At 38.9% G+C, this 22,194-nt stretch overlaps 1 protein-coding gene and 1 long non-coding RNA gene across 3 annotated transcripts in view; one reads left to right on the plus strand and one right to left on the minus strand.

Moving 5' to 3' along the window:
- The window catches only part of LOC116665888, a 12,313-nt gene extending 3,320 nt beyond the window's left edge, over positions 1–8,993 (plus strand). The window contains exons 2-4 of one of the 2 annotated variants that reach the window (XR_004322661.1): positions 2,394–2,502; positions 8,094–8,274; positions 8,824–8,993. This is a non-coding gene — a long non-coding RNA (uncharacterized LOC116665888). The remainder of the gene's footprint in view (positions 1–2,393; positions 2,503–8,093; positions 8,275–8,823) is intronic. The other variant, XR_004322662.1, reaches the window with a different exon arrangement.
- Positions 240–19,219, minus strand: GCLM (glutamate-cysteine ligase modifier subunit). The gene is made up of 7 exons (XM_032487120.1): positions 18,680–19,219; positions 14,614–14,679; positions 13,248–13,332; positions 9,870–9,929; positions 8,721–8,923; positions 7,538–7,652; positions 240–3,475 (listed from the first exon to the last, which is right to left on the minus strand). Exons 1-7 carry the CDS (start codon positions 18,803–18,805, stop codon positions 3,306–3,308), a joined length of 825 nt encoding a protein of 274 aa, XP_032343011.1. The 5' UTR covers positions 18,806–19,219; the 3' UTR covers positions 240–3,305.
- Between the last annotated feature and the right edge of the window lie 2,975 nt (positions 19,220–22,194).

Consider the following 22,194-nt stretch of genomic DNA (forward strand, 5'->3'; position numbering starts at 1 on the left):
GTACAATGCCTGACACACAGGAGGCATTCAATAAATCTTTGCTGAATGAATGTATGAATAATTTTATGGCCTGGATATTTAAATTTTTTTCATAATTTATTTTCAAATCACGCTAAGTTTGAGTTCAAATAGTTCAAAATCAATATAATGTTCCAGTATGCTTCCAACTATTGAAACAACTCAATTAAAAAATGTACAACTAACACTTTATCTTAATTGATAATATAGGTAAAATTAAAAACATTTAATAATGCTTTATATTTTGCATTTATTTTATAGTATACTACTACAGACACATAAAAGTAGAATTATCTAATTAAAACATTTTCCCCTCCTAAGTATATTTCTAACTCTGAAAACTATAGAAAGTATTAATGAAAGTTATAGTACATATTTTTTAAAAATAAAACTGACATATCCCGCCACCAACTTTATGGGGAAACAACAGGTACAAGTTCTGGTATGTTAGGAATTTTGGGAAAAAAATAGGTTTGGAATCATAAGTTGGTATATTTGAGTATGAAAACACAATAGATTAAATTCTAATTAAAACAACTTCAGATTTCTCTAAATGTACATTTGGCAGAAAGATGAATTATTGGCCAGTATACAATAAATATATCAATTGCTTACATTCCCAAATATTAAAAAGGCTGGGTGGAAAAGTTAGAAAAAAAAATCTGTTCTAAAAAGAGACATACTTAAATGAGCCATAGACTTTTTATCACTGAAAATCGAGGATCCTATTTCAGTTTCTGCTTAGCTCTGGTAGGGAAAAGTCTGAACCACTCATTCAAAATAGAGTAACTTCAATTTCCATTTCACAAATAGCTGTCTGAGTGATCTTATCTGTGAATGGGAAAATTATTAGCTATTACTTGTGATTCAAGTTCTAGCACTGGCCATTCCTAAATGGATACTCTATTATCACACTGGCACAATGTGGTCTTCAGAATTTATACCATGTGAACAACTTTTGTAAGACATCTTGGTCCTTTTGTTGACTACAGTTTCTCAGATGAGAATTCAAGATAGACTAATCACAGGACGAATTCCAAGTTACAGTACGCTGTGTTAAAGTAAGGCTCCAGTGTATTTTGGACATTTAATAATAAGCTGTGGCTTCTTGTCATGTTTACTGGGAAAAAAATTATATAAATTCTTTCTACCTTGGGTTGCTGGATACACATCTCCCCAGAAAAATATCTGTTATATATACTATCAGTAACTTAGCTTTCAGCAATTATTTGGTAGTATTACCACTCTTTTATTTTATGGCTTTTTAAACATTAAGTCCTTAAGTATTTGAGAAGCAGTCACTATATTGATGGTTCACCAAGAAGAGAAATGCTTATCACCTTAGAAATGATAAGTCCTTAAAAAAATCAGTTTCTAAACAAAAGGTTATTCAATAACAGAAATTAAAGGTACAGAAGCAAAACAAAGACAAAACACATTTTAAAATGCCATACATGATCCCCTTCACAAAATGAATCCATAATCTTGCTTCTTTGTCAAGAGTAGGGGGAAAAACACAAAACAGCTCCTGCTCAAGTCTGCATATATTAACAATATACCTTGTTTCCTATTTTCAAAATAATCTTTCAAATAGTCCATTTTTGTAGTCCAAGGTATTAAAAAATAATGTGATATTAAAGTTCCCTCTTAAAATATTTTGGCCAATTCACTGTATAGGCTAAAATTAAAATGAGCATTTGTTTAAACACTTAGGTTACATGAAAAAATGTTGTACATTTCCAAATAAAAAAGTTAATTACACACACTTAACAACATTACATACAATTAATATAAAGGCTATATAAAGCTTTAGGAGGCTCAAAGTCTAAGCAAGTCTTAGCAGGTAAATCAGCTGATTTCACATTACAATTCTAATGATCAAATTATCCAACTAGTAAACTATAAACCCTTACTTAGGATAGGAAAAAAGTCTACTGTATTTATTTTGAATATGGAACCACAGCTCTTTTTCCTAAGATGAAAACATTTGGGCAAAATTAGTTTTATATATTAGTTTACATATATATAATTATATAATTAATTTCATTTTATAAACCATGTGTTAACATGGTTTAAAAGTGTTGAGATAGGAGAGATTTTTAAAGAAATTTTTAAACTATTTGGGTTACAGATACAAATTTATAGAATTACAAAGACCTATGGTATACATCAAAGGTCACAGCTTATTTGCTATTTTCTGGTTCTTAAACTAATGAGGAATTATATTAAATGAGCTATAGTCTCTTCTAGCTCTAAAGTTTTGGTTATATTGCTTTGCTTTTAAATAGTTAAGACCACATCTCAAATAAAGTTGCCTAAATAGACAACACTGGCCCTGAATTAAGTATTTTTTCCACCCCTCTTTTGGCTTTTAGTCCCCTGCAGTCGGTTACCAGCGGGGAGCAAAGGCTGCGCATTTTACTCACCTGACTCTTCATCCCCATGCCCCTGCCCCTCTCCAGAGCCCACGGTGCCCAGCGCATGGTAAGTGCTCAATGCCTACTGAACACTCCTGATGAGCAGCAAAATAGTAAGGATAGACTGAGAATTAAAAAGAGTCTGGAGGTGACAACAGCTGCTTTTATAAAAACCCCAAACAATAATTTCAAAGCTTTTAGTCTCCTTTATAGATTTACTTTGGCTTGTTTTTGTAATAAGCAAGAGCAAATATGGCACAAGAATATAAGGTTAAATCGTTATACGTCAACTATAAGCAAGGACACATAAAAAAATTTAAGTTTCCATTCCTGTACTGAAGAAAGGAATTTTATTTACACTACTAGTGGATCCCAGCTACTCCGGTTATGCTGAGATAATAATCATCTCATCAATGACAGGAAAAATATCTTCCAGTATTTCAATTTTAACAATTGTAATTAAGTCGCTTAGTTATACTGTAGAGTAAGGAGTAATTAATGAATTTTTTAGAAATAAAAAATATGTATAAATATGTAATATATATACCTGATGCCTAGGCCAAAATATATCTAACAACAAATTTTCTTGATTTCTATTGTCATAAAAATAAAGGAAAAATATATTGCAAGTATTTTCTTTATAGACAATTTCAATTAGAAAACAATAGTTTAATGAAAACAATACAGTGGTTCATGTGAGTGAACTGACACGGAAGCAAGAGAAGTATTCAAAACTTGCCAGTCAAATAGAACGAAAGCATGTCTGCCTCAGTGACACCATTTGCAGGCAGTAACTAGACTGTACACATCTCAACTTTGTCTCACGTTCAAGGAAAATACAAGTCAGCAGGATGTGCTCCTAAGACGCAGTTAAGAACCCTTCCTCTTAGCCTGTAAGATGTAGCCTTTTGACTTGATAACTCCCCTGCTTTTAACGATGACCGAGTACCGCAGCAGCCACAGCGGCGCCCACTCCCGCGCCTGGATGCCGGGGATGCTCTCCTGAAGAGCTTCCTGGAAGCTTGCTTCCGAAAGCAGTTCTTCAAACAAACAGACAACAATTGAAAACCCAAATTGTTAAGTTTGAAAACAAAAGCACTTCACTATGTAGGCAAGCAGTTAAACACAACTAAAGCAACACCTCAGAACTGAACATAAAACACACTCATCCTTAATATGTGCTATGAGCCTGAACCAGAGTGTCAGAAAGACCCTGGAGGTTCTTCAGGAAGCATCTACACCTGTACCTCAGCCAGTTTACTCCATAGTTTCTAGCGAGTGGAGCCTGGAAGCCTGTGTTTTTTGAAGATTTCCAGGTGATTCTAATGTACAGCCAGGGACGATACAGGAAAGTACAAAGAAGGAAAAAAAAAAAAGTATTCACAATCCTGTCAACCACAGATGGACCATTTCCATTGCCATGTATTTCCATCCAACTTCTTTTACGCGTGACTTTATGTGTGTATGTATTTATCTATCCATATCTTAAAAACTAGAAATCATATCGTAGTTATAGCCTAATTTACTTATTTTTTACTTGCATTATGAATATTTTATCGTGTAATTAAATATTCTGTGAAAACATTATTTTTAATAATTCTCCCAACATTAAATTTTATAGGTATCATAATTTATACACTTCCTTATTGTTGACAAAAAAACAAGTTTTTTCTTAATATTCCGCTAATAAAAATAATGCTTGATGAACATCCTTAAAATGCATGCCTGGCTATGGAACAAGGTCAAAGTACAAGTACACTTTGAAGGCTGGTTACATAGCATACCGCCAACTGCCTTCCAGGAAGGCTGTGCTCCACACGCAGCAGGTAACACTGGAGTGCCGACTGTACCATGTCCTCGCCAGCACCAGCGCTCATTTTAAAAATCCTTCCCAATGGTTGTATTTTAATCTGCATCTCTTTGATGAATCATTATTTTCCACTTCTACACTGATGTCCAAGCCACTGTTCTGAATTACCACTCCCCTCCTCGCTGCCCCTGCCCCAGCCACTCTGGCCTCAGAGCCGGACCCTGAAATCCTCAAGCGCATTCACACCCTGGGGACCGCGAACCAGCTGCCCCCTCTTCCCCGAGCACTCTTCTTCCAGATGCCCACACGGCTCGGTCCATTCTTGTAGGTCTCTGATTAACATCACCTCAGTGGAGAGGCCTTCCCTGACCATCAGCCCTCCCATACAGAACACCAGCCCCTCATCTGGGCACTCTTTTCTCCCCCAGCCATCTTGTCTCCATAGCTTACACCACTGCTTACCATATTCAACTTTATTTTATTGTGTCTTCTCCTGTCAGAATATAAATTCCGTATAGGTTGAAATTTTTCCGACTTGGTTCTGTATTTCTAGTACTTAAAACAATGCCTGGCACAGAGTAGGTGCTCAAGTAAATGTCTACTGAATCAGTCAATATGGAAAGATTCCCCGGGTTTAGAACCAACTCTACAGACAGGGACTAAGCAGTCATCTGTACAGTAAGACATGGGAGCGTGAAGAACCTGCCCCCCCAGATGACCTGCTGTGCTATTAGATCAGCATCAATAGCAAACTCTCAGGAAGTATTAGCTGTTACTATGTGCCAGGCACTTTGCTGAGTACTTTACATGTATTAACTCTTTTAATCCATAGGTTAATAACCCAATGAGACAGATAATAATATTTCCTTTTACATGGGAAAACTGAGACAGAGAGATTAAATAACCTGCCCAAGGTCACACAGCTAGCAAACGGTCGTTTTCACGACTGAAATGCAAATGTCTTTGGATAAATAACTGTAATATGGCTTCGTCTATCAGACTGTCCAACAGAGAAGAAGACCGTGAGGGCATGAGGCGTAATACAGATTAGATTCAATGGGAGTAGGGGGAGGAGCAAGGCCAATAAAAAGGGGAAAGTTCTAAAGTCAGAATCACCTACTTCACAATTTTATCCTGACTGCAGTTAAACTGTTACCACAACTTCTAGGACAAAGAGTAATGGAAAATAAACATTTCTGAGGAATAAGGGTAATTTTAGAACAGAGGAAAGCCTTTAGGTGACTTATAAACAAAATCCTACTTTAGATGACAAGCAGGATTAAATGTTTTACAACTTGATCGCTTAAAAAAGTAAATTTGACACAAAATCAGGACTATGTAATTCATTAACTACATACTTTTAATTTCACTATGTTAACTCGTGAGAATCAGTAAACATGACAAAACTTTTAAGAGAATTGCTTCATCACAGATCGAAGTGTCTGAAGATCAGTTAACAGTATATGCGGGATCGGCCTATAAATTCTAATTACAGAGTTTAGAATTAAAATTAAAGAGACACCCAATGCCAAATTACACCAGTACAGCAAAAACATACCCTCCAAAAAGAACGAAACCTCTCTTTTCACATACACATACATATGCATATGCAACGCATTTTTCCGCAACAATGATGTGTTAGCACATCACCCACACGCCAACATTTAGATAAAGTGGAAATAAAACACGAGCCATCTAGTCTTTTCCTGCTTCCTTTGCTACTGGAAAAAGGACAGTTTTTTTCTAGTGGCGCTGGAACAGGGTACAGGCTCATCCAGCAGCTGTTGGTAATAACTACTATTGGTAATAATTACTGTTGGATGAACTCCACCCCCAAAGTAAACAGAAAAATGGTATCATGTCTGCCAACGTATGGGAAGTTAAAATTTAAATGGCTTATATATTTTAGAACAAATCAGTCAAGGAATTCTTTGTTAGATTTTCACTAAAATGACCTTCTTTTAAAGAAATGAATCTAATTACCTGCTTGTGAAAGCTCTGCTGTGGAGGGGAGGCAAAAGTCACCATCTCCTGTTCTGGTAGGACTTAAATGGGAACTGATAAGAAAGTAAAGTTTCAGACTGAAATACTGTAACAAGAACGTTTCAAATCAGAGGTGGCTCGGTATGGTGAGGAAAAGCTCCACCTTCAGCCAAGACTTAGGTCCAAGTTCAGACTTTGCTCTGTGCCAGTGCTGTGACCTCAGTTAGTTGCTTAAACTCTATTTTCTCATCAATAAAATGTCTAGTTTCAGTAGTTGTGAGGATTACAGATAATCTTGGAGGCATCCGCGTGATGCCTGGCATGTGAGGAACAACATTAGAACTCCTCCTGCACTTCCTACAGAACAAGTAAAACAATGGACTCGGCAGACTACTAATGCACAGTATCAAGTCTTAAGACGCTACCCACAAGCATCCTAAAAGTAAACCGACTCTAACCACCAACGTAACACCACAGTTTCAGAAATGAAGTAAAAGCTGAAGGTTTTCTCCAGGAATTACCTATAAAGTGTAATTTCCTCCAGTTAAACCAGAACTTCTGTAACACTGTCATGGAGATTTAACACTCCCACAAGATATCTCACTTAAGTATACCAAAAATACTGTTTCCCAGAGCCTGTACATTTACTAAGTAAAACTCTGCCTCTGCTCCCTATGAAACGGTGAAAAAGGGAGCATGGAGCAGACTGCTAATAAACAGGATGAAGTGTAAACTACTTCCTTCCCAGATCTCCAAGTTATCTTGTAAAATGTTGATTAAAAATTATTCTATAAAAGGAAAATAAGCCATAGTCATTAATCAATGTTTCTGATTAACAGCAAACATTTATGTCTTGATATACGATTAATAAAATAGCTAATCAAATACCTAGTCTAAGATGCTTAAGTTTCAAATTAAATTTTATCTGCATCCTTTTCTAGACATTTGTCCTCTTTTAATTAAGTGGCTCTTTGATACAATCTTTGCTGTACTAGACAAGATTATATGTGATATTATTCAGAATATCTTAAAAGATCCTTTCTGCGTAGCTTAATGCCTATAAACCTCAACAGACTGAATGTTTAGGAAATGAGTCCGTCACTTCTTTTCCCTTTGGTACAAACACGAAGCTGAAGCTTTCTGAAACTAAAATAAAGGCATATATGTTTTGAACTAATAATTAAGGATAGTTCTAGGTAACAGCATTGTACCTTTCACTGTACACAATTAAAAATTAAATTTTAACAAGTAGCTTCTTGTAAGATAAAACCTCATGACCAATTTCTATAAATGAAAATCTCAGCCTTACCTTTCGGATCATTATGAGTCAACAGCTGTATGTCAAATTGTTTAGCAAATGCAGTTAAATCAGGCGGCATCACACAGCAGGAGGCAAGATTAACTTGGTTACTATTTGGTTTTACCTAGAAGTGGAAAAAGAAATCATGACATCTCGACTAAATTAAGTGCTACAAAAAGTAGAAAGCAATAAAAGGACTCAGTTTTAGAACAGAAGAAGCATCACATTCCACAACGTTTTTATGTGAATATATTACTGAATGCTTTTCTAACTCACGTTAGTGGTAACACGGAGGGGAAAAATAGCTCTAGGAGAGGGAAAAGCCACAAGTACCACAATATTAAAATGCCTCCTGCCAGAACCTGCCACCTAATACATCTGCCTGGGAAACAAACATGATTCTAAGTGTATGGTTTGAGCTACAGAGGGAATATGTCTTAAAGACAGAGAATCAAATATAAGTAAGTATATTTAATGTTAATGTTAAAATATGGCTATTAATCAGGCACATTTGAAAAATAGAAGAATTGGATAATTTCTAATAGATGCTCTGGTAAATTTACAGATACATTTCGGATCACCCAAATCTCTTCAGAAGGCTCTTAGCCACACTCTGGCTATCACCAAGTCAAAGTGACAAGCGGCCACTTCTCTCTAGGGTCTTCCTGCCCATAAGAAACTGAAAGCTCTGAAAAGGAGAAGGCTGGGGATGAAGTAAAAGGAATAAAGAAAAACAGAGAATAAAGGTAAGATACTAGTAAGCAATTTCCCTAATAATTTTGTAGGTTATTAGGCCAGAGAGTGTCCGTGATTGATTTATGATTCCCCCTCCACATCAGGTTATACAAACTGAGGGTCTTATATAGCTTTAAATAACAGTGAGCAAAATACTTGTTATATATGATATCCTCTTACTTAGGAAATAAGAGCCACGGACTAATAATACACAAGAAAAATGTAATACTTTTATCACGTAACTAAAACTGAAGGAAACAGCCTTAATTCATTTGGCTGTGAATGCTTAACTAAACACATCTTCAAGTGTTTTTGTCAAAGCCTGCCTCAAAAATTCCCATATTTGGAACAGCCAACCCGCGGCAGTGTCCACTAGGTGCACGATGTTTAACGGGAGGCATCAAAGACTGTAAAAGACAGGCTCCCCCTGAGTGCTCGTGATCTAGACGGCCTCTACCTGTGCCCACTGATACAGCTGCTCCAACTGGGTCTTGTCCAGATCTGAGGTGCCTATAGCAACGATCTTTTTGCTCTGAACTAAGTTTTGTAATTCCTCCCAGTAAGGCTGCAAATGCTCCAAGGAAAGGTTAACGCCATCTTCAATGGGAGGCGAAGCAATGATCACAGAGTCCAGCTGTGCAACTCCGAGGACTGAACAGGCTGGTGTGAAGGGAGACACGGAAGAGGATAGATGTTTATTATTTAATAAAAACAGGTTGTTTCTAATGTCTTTCAAGTACCCCAACTGAATTCTGTCCGTACAGTTCCCTAGTTTTCTATATAACAGATAGTCTCATTTGGTTTCATAATTTACCTGCTACTTAGAACATTTCCATCTTTTAAAAAAAGTGTAAGTGCACATTTCTCTACTTGGTCTGTGTGGCAGACAAGTGGGCCTCTCTGGCCTGCCTCTTCCTGGGGAACTCACAACCCCTCCAGGCACTGCTTCCTGGGGAACAGCGCTCCTTGCTTCCTAGGCCCCAGGATTTTTTGGTAGCTTCTGACCTAATATTCTGTCATTGGTAATCATAGCAAAGAATAAATCTGAGATACTGAAAAACTCAATTTATGGTCTTAATCTGTATTTATAGAGGTAGATAATTTCTTAATTTCTATAAAAATAACTTGAGTATATTTTTATGATTATTGTTCACTCCACCATTATATTAAAGACCTGCACTGTTCAATGTATATAGATACTGGAAGAATGTTATAAAAGAAAAAATACTAAGCAACTGTAATGCCACAATAACCTAACCAAGTGCTGAAAATAGATCAAAATGCTTGTTTTTGTTGTTGGGACTGTTTTGGTATTTCACCTGCAGTACTGAAAGTGTTAAAAGTATGATTAAGGAGAATTTCTATCTCCAAACATAGTTAACATTTAGTAATGTTACATCTTTTACATTCCTCTTATATATCAAAATATGACCTTACACAAGTTGATGTGATCTACAGAAGCCATAAGGAACTGGGCTAGAACCTTAAAAGGTAAAACTGGAATAAACTTACTTTCTTTTTTTCCTGGACCTGAACACAGGATATAGCTACTACACCTACAAAAATTTAAAGTCCTCTATGAAAATAAGGTTAAAATTCTGCTTACCCATGTCAACTGCATTTCTAGTTGATGATGAAGAGTTTGATCCCACAATGAACAGCTTTGCTGGGTAACAAAGGAAACAAAACTGATTACTACATTTGAATAGCATCCTACCTCATAGCAGTAACACCGCAAACAATACTAAGATGACAGATAATCCTGAATGAATTATTTTTCTTTTCCTAGTCACATTGTTTTTTTTGTTTTCATTTTAAGATCTAAGAGTATATATCCATTGTAATTTAAAAACTATATGCTAGTTGACAACAAACATCTATTTGTCAAAACAAAAAATCAGATATTAACTTCCCATTTATTAGAAGGCAGGTCAGATAAATACAGAAACTGAAATTACTTAATTTGTATATTTTAAAGTGTATTTTTTTTATGAATTAAACATTAATGGAGTGTATTATGTATTTTCTCCAATAAACTAAAATCTATATAAAGACTAAATTAAAATTGCTTGTAATGAGAAGAAAATTGGAAAAAAAACCCCACAAAAACAAAAACACCCCATAACCCCACCTTCCAAATACAATCATTTTCATTTTTAGACGTTGCCTTCACGTTCTCAGTCATATGAAGGAGGGTATATTTTTCTACTTCTATTTGGTTTACCTTTATGCAAAAATACTTTTTTTACATCTCTATGCAGTATTTAGTTATCTTAATTTCTTTTATCATAACAATATTCACTCTAGAAACGATGAAAACCTTTAAGAGTAGAAAGACCAAAAAAAAAAAAAAAAAACTGCCAATAGTCTTATCACCAAAAGTAATTACTGCTTAGATTTTTATGTACTCTGTATTTTTAATGAATAATTGTACATACTCTTTTTTTTTTTAATTTAACTGAACCATAGTTGATTTACATTGTTGTGTTAGTTTCTGGTGTACAGCTTAGTGATTCAGTTATACTATATATATATTTCATATGCTTTTCAATATAGGTTATTACAAGCTATATTATGTATCACTTATATGTGGAATCTTAAAAAATGACACAAATGAACTTACTTGCAAAACAGAAACAGACTGACAGACATAGAAAACAAACTTAGGGTGATCAAAAGGGTAAGGGGGCGGAGGGAGAAATTAGGAGCCTGGGATTAGCAGTTACAAACTACTATGTATAAAACAGATAAACCACAAGGTCCTCTGTATAGCACAGGGGACTATATACACACTCATTTTTAATGGTTGCACATTATTCCATAATTTTGATAGGGTACAATTTACCAAATGATTTCCTGCTTTGTGACTGTTTAGATTAGTTCCAGTTTTTTGTTATCACATATAATGCTGAAATAAACATCGATAGTAACTTTTTGTTCAACTTTATGCCTGAAGCATTTCCCAAGGACAAATTGTCAGAAATGTGATTATGAGTCAAAGGATATGATCTTTTTTCTGAGTCTTGTTCTATTTTATTTACCTCCTACTTTAGAAAAGATTTGTATCAGTTTACCAGACCACTAAAAGTTAGGGGTTACTCTCCTAACAATACAGAATGCTATTAGAAACATACATATAACATACGTATATATTTGCTAACTTGATAAATACAAAATACACCTGCCCAGGACCACATTAACTGGCATTTCTTTGGTTATTAGGAAAGTTGAGTCATTTTTCATATTTAAGAAATTGAAACTTTGTCTTGATTTCAACTCAACTTTATATGCATATGTTCAAAAATCTCAATAGACAAATAAGTGGAGTAAGAGGAAAGCAGGAAGAGAGAAAATCAGAAAGGGGAACAGAGGGAAAACAGGGTTCATGAAACATCCTTACGTAAAGTGCCTGGCATTCAACACATGCAACAAATTTTCCTTGTACACTGTATTTGTCATTTCCTTTCTACTGCTGGATAATTGTCCTAAAATACGGCTTTCCTCATGTTACTGCTCTACTTACAAGCCATCACAGCTTCCTAACCAGCTGAGAGTCAGTCTTCACCACTGTGGTCCACCCTTGGCTCCTGTAACTACACTCTATGAAGACCCTCCCATTACTGCTCCTCTGGCCATGAATTTGTGCCATTTGAAATGGTCTCCTCTCTCTGAAAGATGAGGCATTTTTAGGTAGATGGAGAGAGTAAAGCTCTTCACAGGTAGAGAGCTTATCAAAAATCTCAAGCCCTATAGGAACTAAGGACAACTCGTAAGAGCTCCAAGATGGATCCCTGCCATGAGGAGCTGCAATCAACTACAGAGAAAATGTTGCTTTGATGTCCTTCCCAACACAAATAGCAATGTGAAATTAACAGAAAAAAGTGGGGATTGTAGTCAGGCATACCTAGATGGATTCCTGGTGCAACCACTTACTTGCCGTATGACAGCTTTCAAGTTATTTAATGTCACTTGTGCAATGGGGAAAATAAATCTACCTTACAGGACTGTTTTGAAAATTCTATGAAGAAGTATAACCATAAAGTGTCAAGTACAGCGCCTTGTATAAAGCAAGATTCAACAAATGGTAGTAATTTTTAAAGTCAAATGACAATGCCCTATCTCACCTTACATGTCCATCCCGGTAACACTAACAATATAAAATAACCACCACTACAACACAGCCACAAACGGTAATAAGCAACAGCTGCCTGGCACTGACTCCATGCAAGCACTGTGCTAAGCGTTTCTTTTGCTACTTCACCTCACTTACAAAGAAGCCTGTGAAACAGACGTATCCCCATTTCATAGACGAAGAGTCTGAACCCATAGAGAGTAAATCATATGTTAGCCCAAAATTTTATCAGTCAGTAATCTGCACGTCTGGGAATTTCAGCCTACTTAAGCTCAAGCATTTAATGACTATGCTACGCTGACTGTGAGCTGAGGGCGAGAACAGCACATCTTTTCATTTCCTGAGCTGACTAGTGCTGCCTCTGGAAAGAAGGAGTCACTCAATACATCTGCTGAATGGGCACAATGTCTGTTTTATCTACCCTCATGTAACCTGCTGCCCGGCCTTCTCTCCGTGCTCCCAGGCAACCTCAGCCACTGCTCAGCAGTGTCGCACCAGGACGGCAAGGCTCGCGCTTGTTTCAGGGAGCCGCTGCTCTTAAGCCTTCCCTTTATTCTTTCTGTTTCCTCCACCTTCCTCTCCCTGCTGCTCTGACGTCCCACGCGTCAGTCACTGAGAACACGGGGAAGAGCAGCAGGGTGCAGCTCTATGCTGACTTCACTGATGGAGCCAACAGGGACCTCCTGCAACTCCTTTTTTAAGGCTGACTTTAAAATTATGTTATAAAGCTTGCTATTTGCCACACTTAGTGACTGAGGTACTCAGTACCAGAAGCAAAGAAAGCAAAAAAAGTGACAAAACCTCACTTTGACTTCTCCTGTATGACAAAATGAATTTAAGGCTGGACTTTACCAGAAACTTTCATTTCTTCTCTTTCATCGGGATTTATCTTTTCCACTGCATGAGACACAGTACATTCCAAGACATCTGGAAACTCCTATAATAAACACATGATACTTACAATAAATATAAAATTAATGTTTCTGATTAGCTATATATTTTCTATTGTCCATAACACTCATTAGAAGCAGAGAACCCATAAAACAACACGGTTCTTTACCTGAGGTCTGTATGGGCTTCAGAAGGTTTGTAAAGCCCTGAAATAAAAGTAAAATGCTCTGTGTGTGTGTGTCTTCGTTTTCTGGGAAAAAGTGTCTTATTTTGATCAGCTACTCAGAGGGATGTATGATCAACAACTGGGCAGTGTGTGAGGAGTTAGAACCACTAGCACAGTAAGTAATTTTATTCAGAAAAGAAACCAATGAAAAATAGTATTTTCCTTCTGGATCCCGACAAGTTAAAAACTTTCTGTATCAATTACAAACATCTTAAGCCAAAACTTTTTTTTTTTCTGAGTGCAATGAAAAAAAAAGTCATTCCAATACATAATAATGAATAATTAATGAGTGAAATTATAAAAAGTTAGTACATATAGATCAGAAAGATACTAACTCACATTTATAAGATTAAAACAAAAAGTAAATAGTGAGGACTTTTCCATGGTTCTTGAGTGTATTACAATGCCTGGCATGTACCAGGGGCTCAGTAGCATTTCCAAGTCATGCACAGAGTGAATGGTCATTTCAGAGGAACGGAGACTGATAGAAGACATTAATTAACAATTAACGTCTACCTAGCAGATACAGTTACAAACTTGTAGTATACTCAGGGGAACACTTATTTTCAGCACATGTCCTCATTTATACTTTTAAAGTAGTCTATGTAATTTGTTACAAGCCTTTGGCTAAGCTGGGTTCTAAAGAGTGGTTTACAGACAGGTATTCTGTATATTAACACGTATGGTAATAACCACACATGAACATTTAACAAAACACAGCTTCTTACTTTTTCATCTGAACCTGACATTTAAAAAATTATTTCTAGTGACTGTATTTTGGGTTATATTCTAACAAAGCAATCTACTAGTCAAAACTGTTTGATAGTCATTCCTCTACTAGACCAAATATAAACTGGAACAAAACACACTGTGAGGAAACTGCGGTGGGAATCCTTGTATCTCGTCTAGTTGACTAGAAAGTCTGGATTTTCTCTTTTACGCTAAGTCTAGTGAGCCAGACTGCTATCTCAGCAAGTCAACCACTGTGAGTTTTATGCTAACTGCCTATGTGACTTTCCTATCAAAACTGAGGAAATTAATTTCCTGCTTATTTCATTTCCTTTCTGACCTACATGACTCCTTTATTCACATTTCACTCACCCTGACCAAATCCGGGCTGATTTGGGAACTCCACTCATTCAAGGTCTTTTGGATACAATCTCGAAGCTGCAAAAGAAATGCATTTTGAAACTGTTAATCAAAGGCTACACACTGTTCTGTATGTCTACAATAAGACTGTGCTAGTCTGATAAGGAGGAAAAAGAAGATATCAACAGGAAATACCACACAAACCAAATTTTTAATTCAACAGGGTTTTTGTTTCCTTTAACAAAGATAGACCTATTTTTATCCTACTTTCAACTCTCAAAGGTTCTTGACCTAAAGCAGTAGTCTAATTATTTAAAATGTTTTTGTGGGGGGAGGTTATAGCTCAGTGGTAGAGTGTGTGCTTAGCATGCATGGGTTCAATCCCCAGTACTTCCTCTATAAAGAAACAAACAAACCTAATTACCTCTATCCCACAAAAAACATTATTAAAATAAAAAAAAATACTTTTGTACCAATGAAAATTTAAGTAAACTTATGAGACATAATAAAAACATTCATAAAGAAACATTTTTTTTTTCAAGAATAAGGTTTATAAATGGAGGAACTTGGATTCAAGCCCAGGCTACCTGACTAGAGTTGATATTAACCACTATGCCGTATTCCTCAAAGACAGACTAATGACTCTCTAAGGTGGCCAGAGAAACTCCTGTATCAGATTCACCTGCGGTGTTTATTAAAAATTTAAATTTCTGAGCCCTATCCTAGATCTGCTGAATCATTCTCTAAGAGATGCAGAACTTTCATTTTAACAAGCATCCAACTAATCAAAATTTACTCTAAATATCTTGCAGAAGTCAACTTGCATACAGTCAGTCCATAAGTCATTTCCTAACACTTAAGTACACCTTAAATCTGTCTTTCTTGTTGTCTTACATAAACAAACATTTTTACACGAACATTATAGTATTTTGTAAACTCATTAAAGTGTTTACTAATCTTTTATCTCTTATGAAAGTTTCAGACGCATTTAATAGTGGTCCAAAGTAAGACATACACTCACAAAATGAGTAAGGGCCTACATACACAGGACAGAACAAAAATTCACAAAATGATACTTACACTTACTACATGCCAGATACTCTGATGGCTTCTATTCTATTAGTTAGGGAAAAAAAATGCTGCTCCATGACTCACGAAACTGATTTATGACCATGAATGGGCCAATACTAGCAGTTTGAAATCACTGCCTTTTAAATACTAAGGGCACAGTGCTTTGCATTCTGTGGGCAATCAATGAAAAAATAATGAGTGAGTAGAAGTACATCCCTGAATTGCAAAAGCACTTTCCTAACACCAAAAACAGAGACTAAACTCCTGAACTCACTATTTGATCTAGGATTGTTTATGATAAAAACTGATATAAGTACTTTATTGCTTATATCTTAGTTCAGATAATTACAAGGGACAACTGGTTTCTCAATTTAAGAGCTCAGAGTCACCTATGTAAGATTTATAATCTACAATAGCAATTTATGTGCTAGCCACAATATCCCACGTGAATTCAATTTACAGGGTCTATATCTATATTTTTGTGGAAGGTATATTCATAATCAAGTTTAAGCCAGTAGATAAAAATTAGTTGATAATCATTTTAGATAGAATTACAAGTCAATATTCTTTGAAAAGTTAATAAAAGTTGAGGCAGCAGGACCAACTAGAAGGTAAAAATTCTTTCAGGAATTCTGTGGTTCAAATCATGGAAAAACTTAGAAATTTTCCACTGAAAGGATGCTTCACTTGCATACTTAAGGCTTTCCTGGTGAATTTCTTAATTCATGAAGACAAGTGTGTTTTCATAGTGTTCACCCCTTTCTGTCAGGACAAATCATAGAACAGTCCAATGTTACAATAATATGAGAAATTCACTGACCATATCACAAACCTAGTGATTTTTAATCTTGCACATGCTACCTGTATTGACTTAACATTAACCTTGTACTTTTTTGTTCTCTGTTCTCTTCATTCTTACCATACACACATAGTATCATGGAAGATCAGTGTCATCATAATTTAGTGTATCATTAGATCTGCAGTTGTATAAGAGTTTTAAAAATGCCCTTACAACAAGTAACTGGTTAAAACAGTCTTATAATGGCCCATTTAAAAAATTAGATTTGATTTAATAAAATTCTAGTGAAACAAAAAGTCTGGGAGGTCACAGAATAATAATAAAACCAACCAACCCAAACAATAGAACTAGAACAGACCTTTTAGTAAATTTAATGATCTCTCTATCCAATGTGTAAATGTTCTCAACGAGTGATTTATCAGTTTCTTTATTCAAAGAGGTTAACCTGTTTCAAGTAGTATATCCCAATTTAAAGTTCTGGTTGCTACAAAATTCTTCACATAGAAGCAAAACATGCCTCTCCTATTCTAACTAAGCTGTCATATTTTCTCTACATATGCCATCATATCTTCAAGTTTTCCTTAAATGTTTTCAATGTTTCTTTAGTTTTGTTCCTCTTATATAGCACCCAAAATAAAACACACAAACCAAAATCAATCCTTTTAACGGTGGGGTGTGACTCATTACTGCATTAGGAAATCGAGTTTCTAAAAATTAAAATAAGATACAAAAAATCAGAATACACAGTATAGAGTATGGGTTAAAACCTTTTCATGAAAACTGTGTGTGTGTGTGTGTGTGTGTGTAAATTATGAACTAGAATACAAGGCAAAATGTATTTTTTTTACTGGCTTTGCAGTCAAATTGAAAACCACTACTTTAGCGTGTGTTAAGTGAGATAAGGGAGGGAAAACTTCAGCCAACATTATCAGTATACATGCCGAATGCTATACTGAACCACCAGCCCTGGAGGAAATGCAAGGTCTAGTACCAAACACAGAACTATTTATTTTTGGCAGAAATAGTCCAAGTGGGGGTAGATTAAAAAAAAACCAAAACATACAAACTGAGCTGGATCCTAGACACAGAACACGGCATGGATTCTGACTCCTATTAAAGTTACAACCGAGAGTTCTCATCTCCGGATGGGCCCTCACTCCCAACACCAGACCTGGGCACAGGTCCAGCGCATACTCAGGGAGACGCCATGTGCTCCTGCACAGCGTACCACCACCATCTCACACAAATGAGCCGAAACGGACTAGGAACACGGCTGATAACATAATATGACACAGTGTAGGAAATATTTTCCTTTAATCAAGCTATATCTTCCTGACTGAGCCAGATGATAAGGGAGATAAATACTTGCATGGTGAGTATTTTCATCTACTATCTCTTTCATTCCTCATGAAGATATTATCCAACTTGAAAGTTATGTATATAGACTCGCGATGGTCAGCTTCCTGAAGTCACCGAGCTTCTAAATTAAGAGTTTATGTATTGTTATTCGTTAATACTAAAATCATCCCAAACCACCAATATGCCTCAGCGATTACCTGCATGATGACCGGCTCTCTCCTTAGGAAGGCCCCGCTGTGTAACAAACATGTAGTAAAGAGTGTAACTCCAGATTAGTCTCGGCCACTTCAAAATGGTGATCAGTCTTTACGTAGATAACTGAGGCACATTAATCTTCGGCCAGAGAAATACATACCTTATTCTAAAGCCGGATTTGAGTGTTTAGACATTTGCCTCACAGCAAGAGAGAAACTACTGCCAACACCCTAAAAGCTAAGTGGATTATTACTGCTACCTCATCTGAATCCCCGAAAAGCTCGTCTCAAACACACTTCTCTAGCCGGACCCCGCTGGGGGACAGGGAGCGGGGCAGGGAGAGGGACGGAGCGACGGGCCGGCGCTCTCGGACTCCGACAGCCCGGAGAGGGACCCCATCGGCTGGAGAGTTCGGTTACCGGCCGCGAGCACCGACAGAGGCGCTGCTCGGCGTGAAGGTGCACCTGCCGACTTTTTTAAGCCGATATGCCCCCACCAGCAGGTCGGGATGCCACAGCGCCCCAGCCTCGTCCCGCGGGCGCAGCCCAGGTGCGCGCCTCTCCCGCGTCCCCCGCGGCGCCCGCCCTGGCCCGGCCCGGCCCGCGGCCTGGCCCGCGAGCCCCGCGTCTCCGCCCGCACGCCCGCCGCCCTCACCTCCTCGCTGTGCGTGGACGGGCACTTCTTCCGCAGGCGGCCCCAGTTCAGCAGGTTCCCCGTCTGCAGGTGCAGGGTGCTGGCCCGCGCCAGGAGCGCCCCGGCCGCGCGGCTGTGAGTGCCCATAGCAGCGGCCGACGGAGCGGGCCCGGCGGCGACGGGGCCGCAGCTGGGGAAGGAGGCCGCCCCGCAGGCCGGGGAGCGGAGCGCGCGGCTGCTCGCCCCGCGCGGCGGGACCCCGGCCTGCGCTCGGGCCCGAGGGCGGCCGGGCGGCGGCGGCGGCGGCGGCGGAGCGGCGGCCCGGGAAGGATGCGCCGGTGGCCGCGGCTCCTGCTCCTGCGGCCGCCGCAAGGGAGAGAGTTCACTCACACCTGAGGAGCCGTTTCCTGGAAGACAATGACTAAGCAGAAATCGCGGCCGAGAAAGTGCTTCGTAACCGTTACCCGTCCCGCGGCGGGGCGGGGCGGCGAGCGGGCCGCGGAGCGCCAAGCCGCGGGCGACTGGCCCTCGGCCTGCGGCGGGCGTGGCGCCGGGCGGGCGGGCACGCGGCGGAGGGAGAGCGGGGCGCGCGGGGCGGGAGGGGCGGCGCGGGGCCGGCGCTTGGCAGGGCTCCCCCTGCCGGTCAAAGGGCGCGCCGCCCCCGCCCGCCGCGCTCGCGCTCCCGCTCCCGCCCGCCGCGCAGCCCCTGCGCCGTCACGCCGGTGACGCCTCACTCACCTCTTTAAAAAGACAGCGCAGGTATCCACCGAGGCTTGAGATGCCAGCCGGTTTCAGCTCTCCGGAGCGGGTGCTAATGCCCAAGGGCCCCCTCCTTCAGCTTCACTTGGCTACCCTCTTACTAAGTTCACTTCTTTTCTCAAGAGCTTTCCCCCAAACTGCTCATTCTTCGCCACGTCCATTCTTTAAAGGTTTACATTGTAGGCCAATGTGTGCAATCAAAGAGTAAGGGAGAGAGTTCAGCCCCAGCTGAAGAGCCGCTTCCTGGAGGACAATGATTAAGCAGAAATCTCGGGCGAGAAAGTGCTTCGTAACCGTAACCCGTCTCCCTTGCATCTGGAGAGGCTTAAACTCTAGTTCCAGACACGAGGCCTAAGCCAGTTGAACAATGAGTAACAATATAAGAATATCGTAGGGCAGTTTCCAGCTGTGTTCAGACTGAAGAGCACACACACCGGTGTGATCAGGGAAGATACGGCCCGTTCGCGCAGAGGCGGCTGATTCGTTACTTCTACTGAACTTCCTATATGGTGGACTTGGTATGAACCTCAAATTTCACAGAGAGTAATCAGGTATATTAAAAGGCAAGATGCTATTAAAAAGAGATGAGGGGGTACAGATATACGTCTGAAAGTGGTGTGTAAAGTTGTCGTGGGAATGATTCAACGCCAAGAGACCAGTGCGGAGACTCGGTCACCTAGACATAGGTTACTGAGAACCTGGCCCACGGTGAATGAAGGCTGTGAAGATGCAGCAAAAGAGAATCGATGTGCCTTCCTTTTGCCCTAGTTAGAGGAAAGGAGGAATCAGGTTACCATACGGGGTTAGAAAAACTGGTAAGATTTACTGAAAGCAAGCAGAATAGAAAATAGGGCACAGAGAAAAGTCGGAGAGCCAAAACGTAGCAATTAGCCTTTAGTGTGATATTTTCCAGATGGATAAGAGCACACCAAAACTATGGAATCCTAACACCGTCTGCCCTTCATTGATCATACCCAGTTTTCAGGTGTGTGCAGTGGGGTGGAGTCACTTTATGATAATTATTACTTAGCAGATTGAAGATTATAGGAAGTATCCAAAGGAGTGATCTGCTTGGTCCTATAGACAGCACTCCTGTTAGCACAAATCAAGTGCCTGGTATGTGGTAGGTGCTCAGTCAGTATCTGTTGAATGGATGAATGAGTGAGTGCTGTTTCTGATTTGTTTCAGAGCTGGGATGAGTGTCACATTTTGTTATTCTCTGAGGTCACGATCATCCAGATAAATCGTCCTCACCCTGCTAAGCTATTACTATAACAGCTGGAGCCTAGGGGGAGAAAAGGCCCCCAAGCAATTCTTTTTTCTCCATCCTCCAACCCTGGCCTCACCTCCTCCTGCCCCATTATGCTGCTGAGGGGTCTAGGCAAAGGAGGGGAAAACACCATTTCTAAGAAAGCAGGCAGGATAGGCAATTTCAAATGGGTTATGCCTGCTAGAAAAACGGGAGGTAGACTCCGTCATTCACAAACTTTATCCTGCGCAGGACCACAACCTCCCTGGAAAATTAATGGCATAGGTAGCATTTATTCAGTCATTCAGGAAGTCTTGGTGAATATCTAATGTGTCATCTAAGAACTTCTCCAAGGGAATGGGATGTCTCTGCAAGATAGAGGGCCCTAATTTCAGTACAAAAGACATATATGTATATATATAAAACTTTAAAATGATTTCAATTAATATTTAAGGCTATGAAGAAAATAAAAGAATATTGTGATGAAGCGTATGGGAGATTGGCAATCTTTATAACAGTGCCTATAATTTGTTCGTTGCTATGCCCAGGTATTGTGCACTTGAGTTGCACCATGATAGCTTCTACTGTTATGTTTTTCCATTACTGGGAAGAGGAGATCTAGGGTTGAGTTACTTCCACCGAGAGTGAGCAGGTTTTTAATGAGGCTGTGTAGAGTTAATTTTTAGAAGGTAGAACTTTCCTGAGAGTCCCTCTGGCTTTCACATAGTCCTGGCTGACCGTCACAAAGCAGGTCAGACCCATTCTTTTGATATCAGACAACTTGGCAAGAATTCTGGGCAATTTACACTCAAATCTAAATTGCACGAGACTATTCATTTCCTCCCACAATCCCCAACCCTGGATATTGTCAGTCTTTTTAATTTTTGCCAATCTGATGGGTAATAAGTGGCATCTCATTATTCTTTGATTACCGGTAAGATTTTTGTTGTTTTATGATATATTGTGATCATGCTATATGTAATTTTGCATCCTTTTAAAATTAATATGGTATCATAAGCATTTCCCCATATTATTATGCTGAATTATTTTCTAGTCTCTGTTGACACAGAAAAAAATGTTGCTAATTCCTGTTTTATCTTTTTGTCCTTAGAACATATTTCATCAAGGCAGCTCTCTCATATCTGTTGACAGTATGTAACCTCTTGAGACAAACAAGCTTTTAGCAAGAGATGATGTAGACAATTTAAGAAAATCTGCAATCCAAGTTTCTTTTCCCTTAGCCCCTGTTTGTGTAGCGATTCCAATGGAGCATGTTGAATAACATTGAATAATCATACCTCTTCATAAAGCACTGGAGGCGGCCATCCATTGATCGAGCTGACGGTTTGCCGCGGGCCTCAACAGTGCCTCGCAGCCATGGGAATTCAGTGCTGTGTTATCTGATAACGTGCTCTGCGGTGGAAATCTTAAATTGCCACTCAATCCCTAAATTCCTTCTGGGATGTCTTCCTGTATGACACAGCCCACAACACTGTAATGAATTCACAGAGTACTTACAGCTCTGGTT

Source organism: Camelus ferus, chromosome 9 (genome assembly GCF_009834535.1).
Source record: "Camelus ferus isolate YT-003-E chromosome 9, BCGSAC_Cfer_1.0, whole genome shotgun sequence".
In the NCBI taxonomy this organism is placed as follows: Eukaryota; Metazoa; Chordata; class Mammalia; order Artiodactyla; family Camelidae; genus Camelus; species Camelus ferus.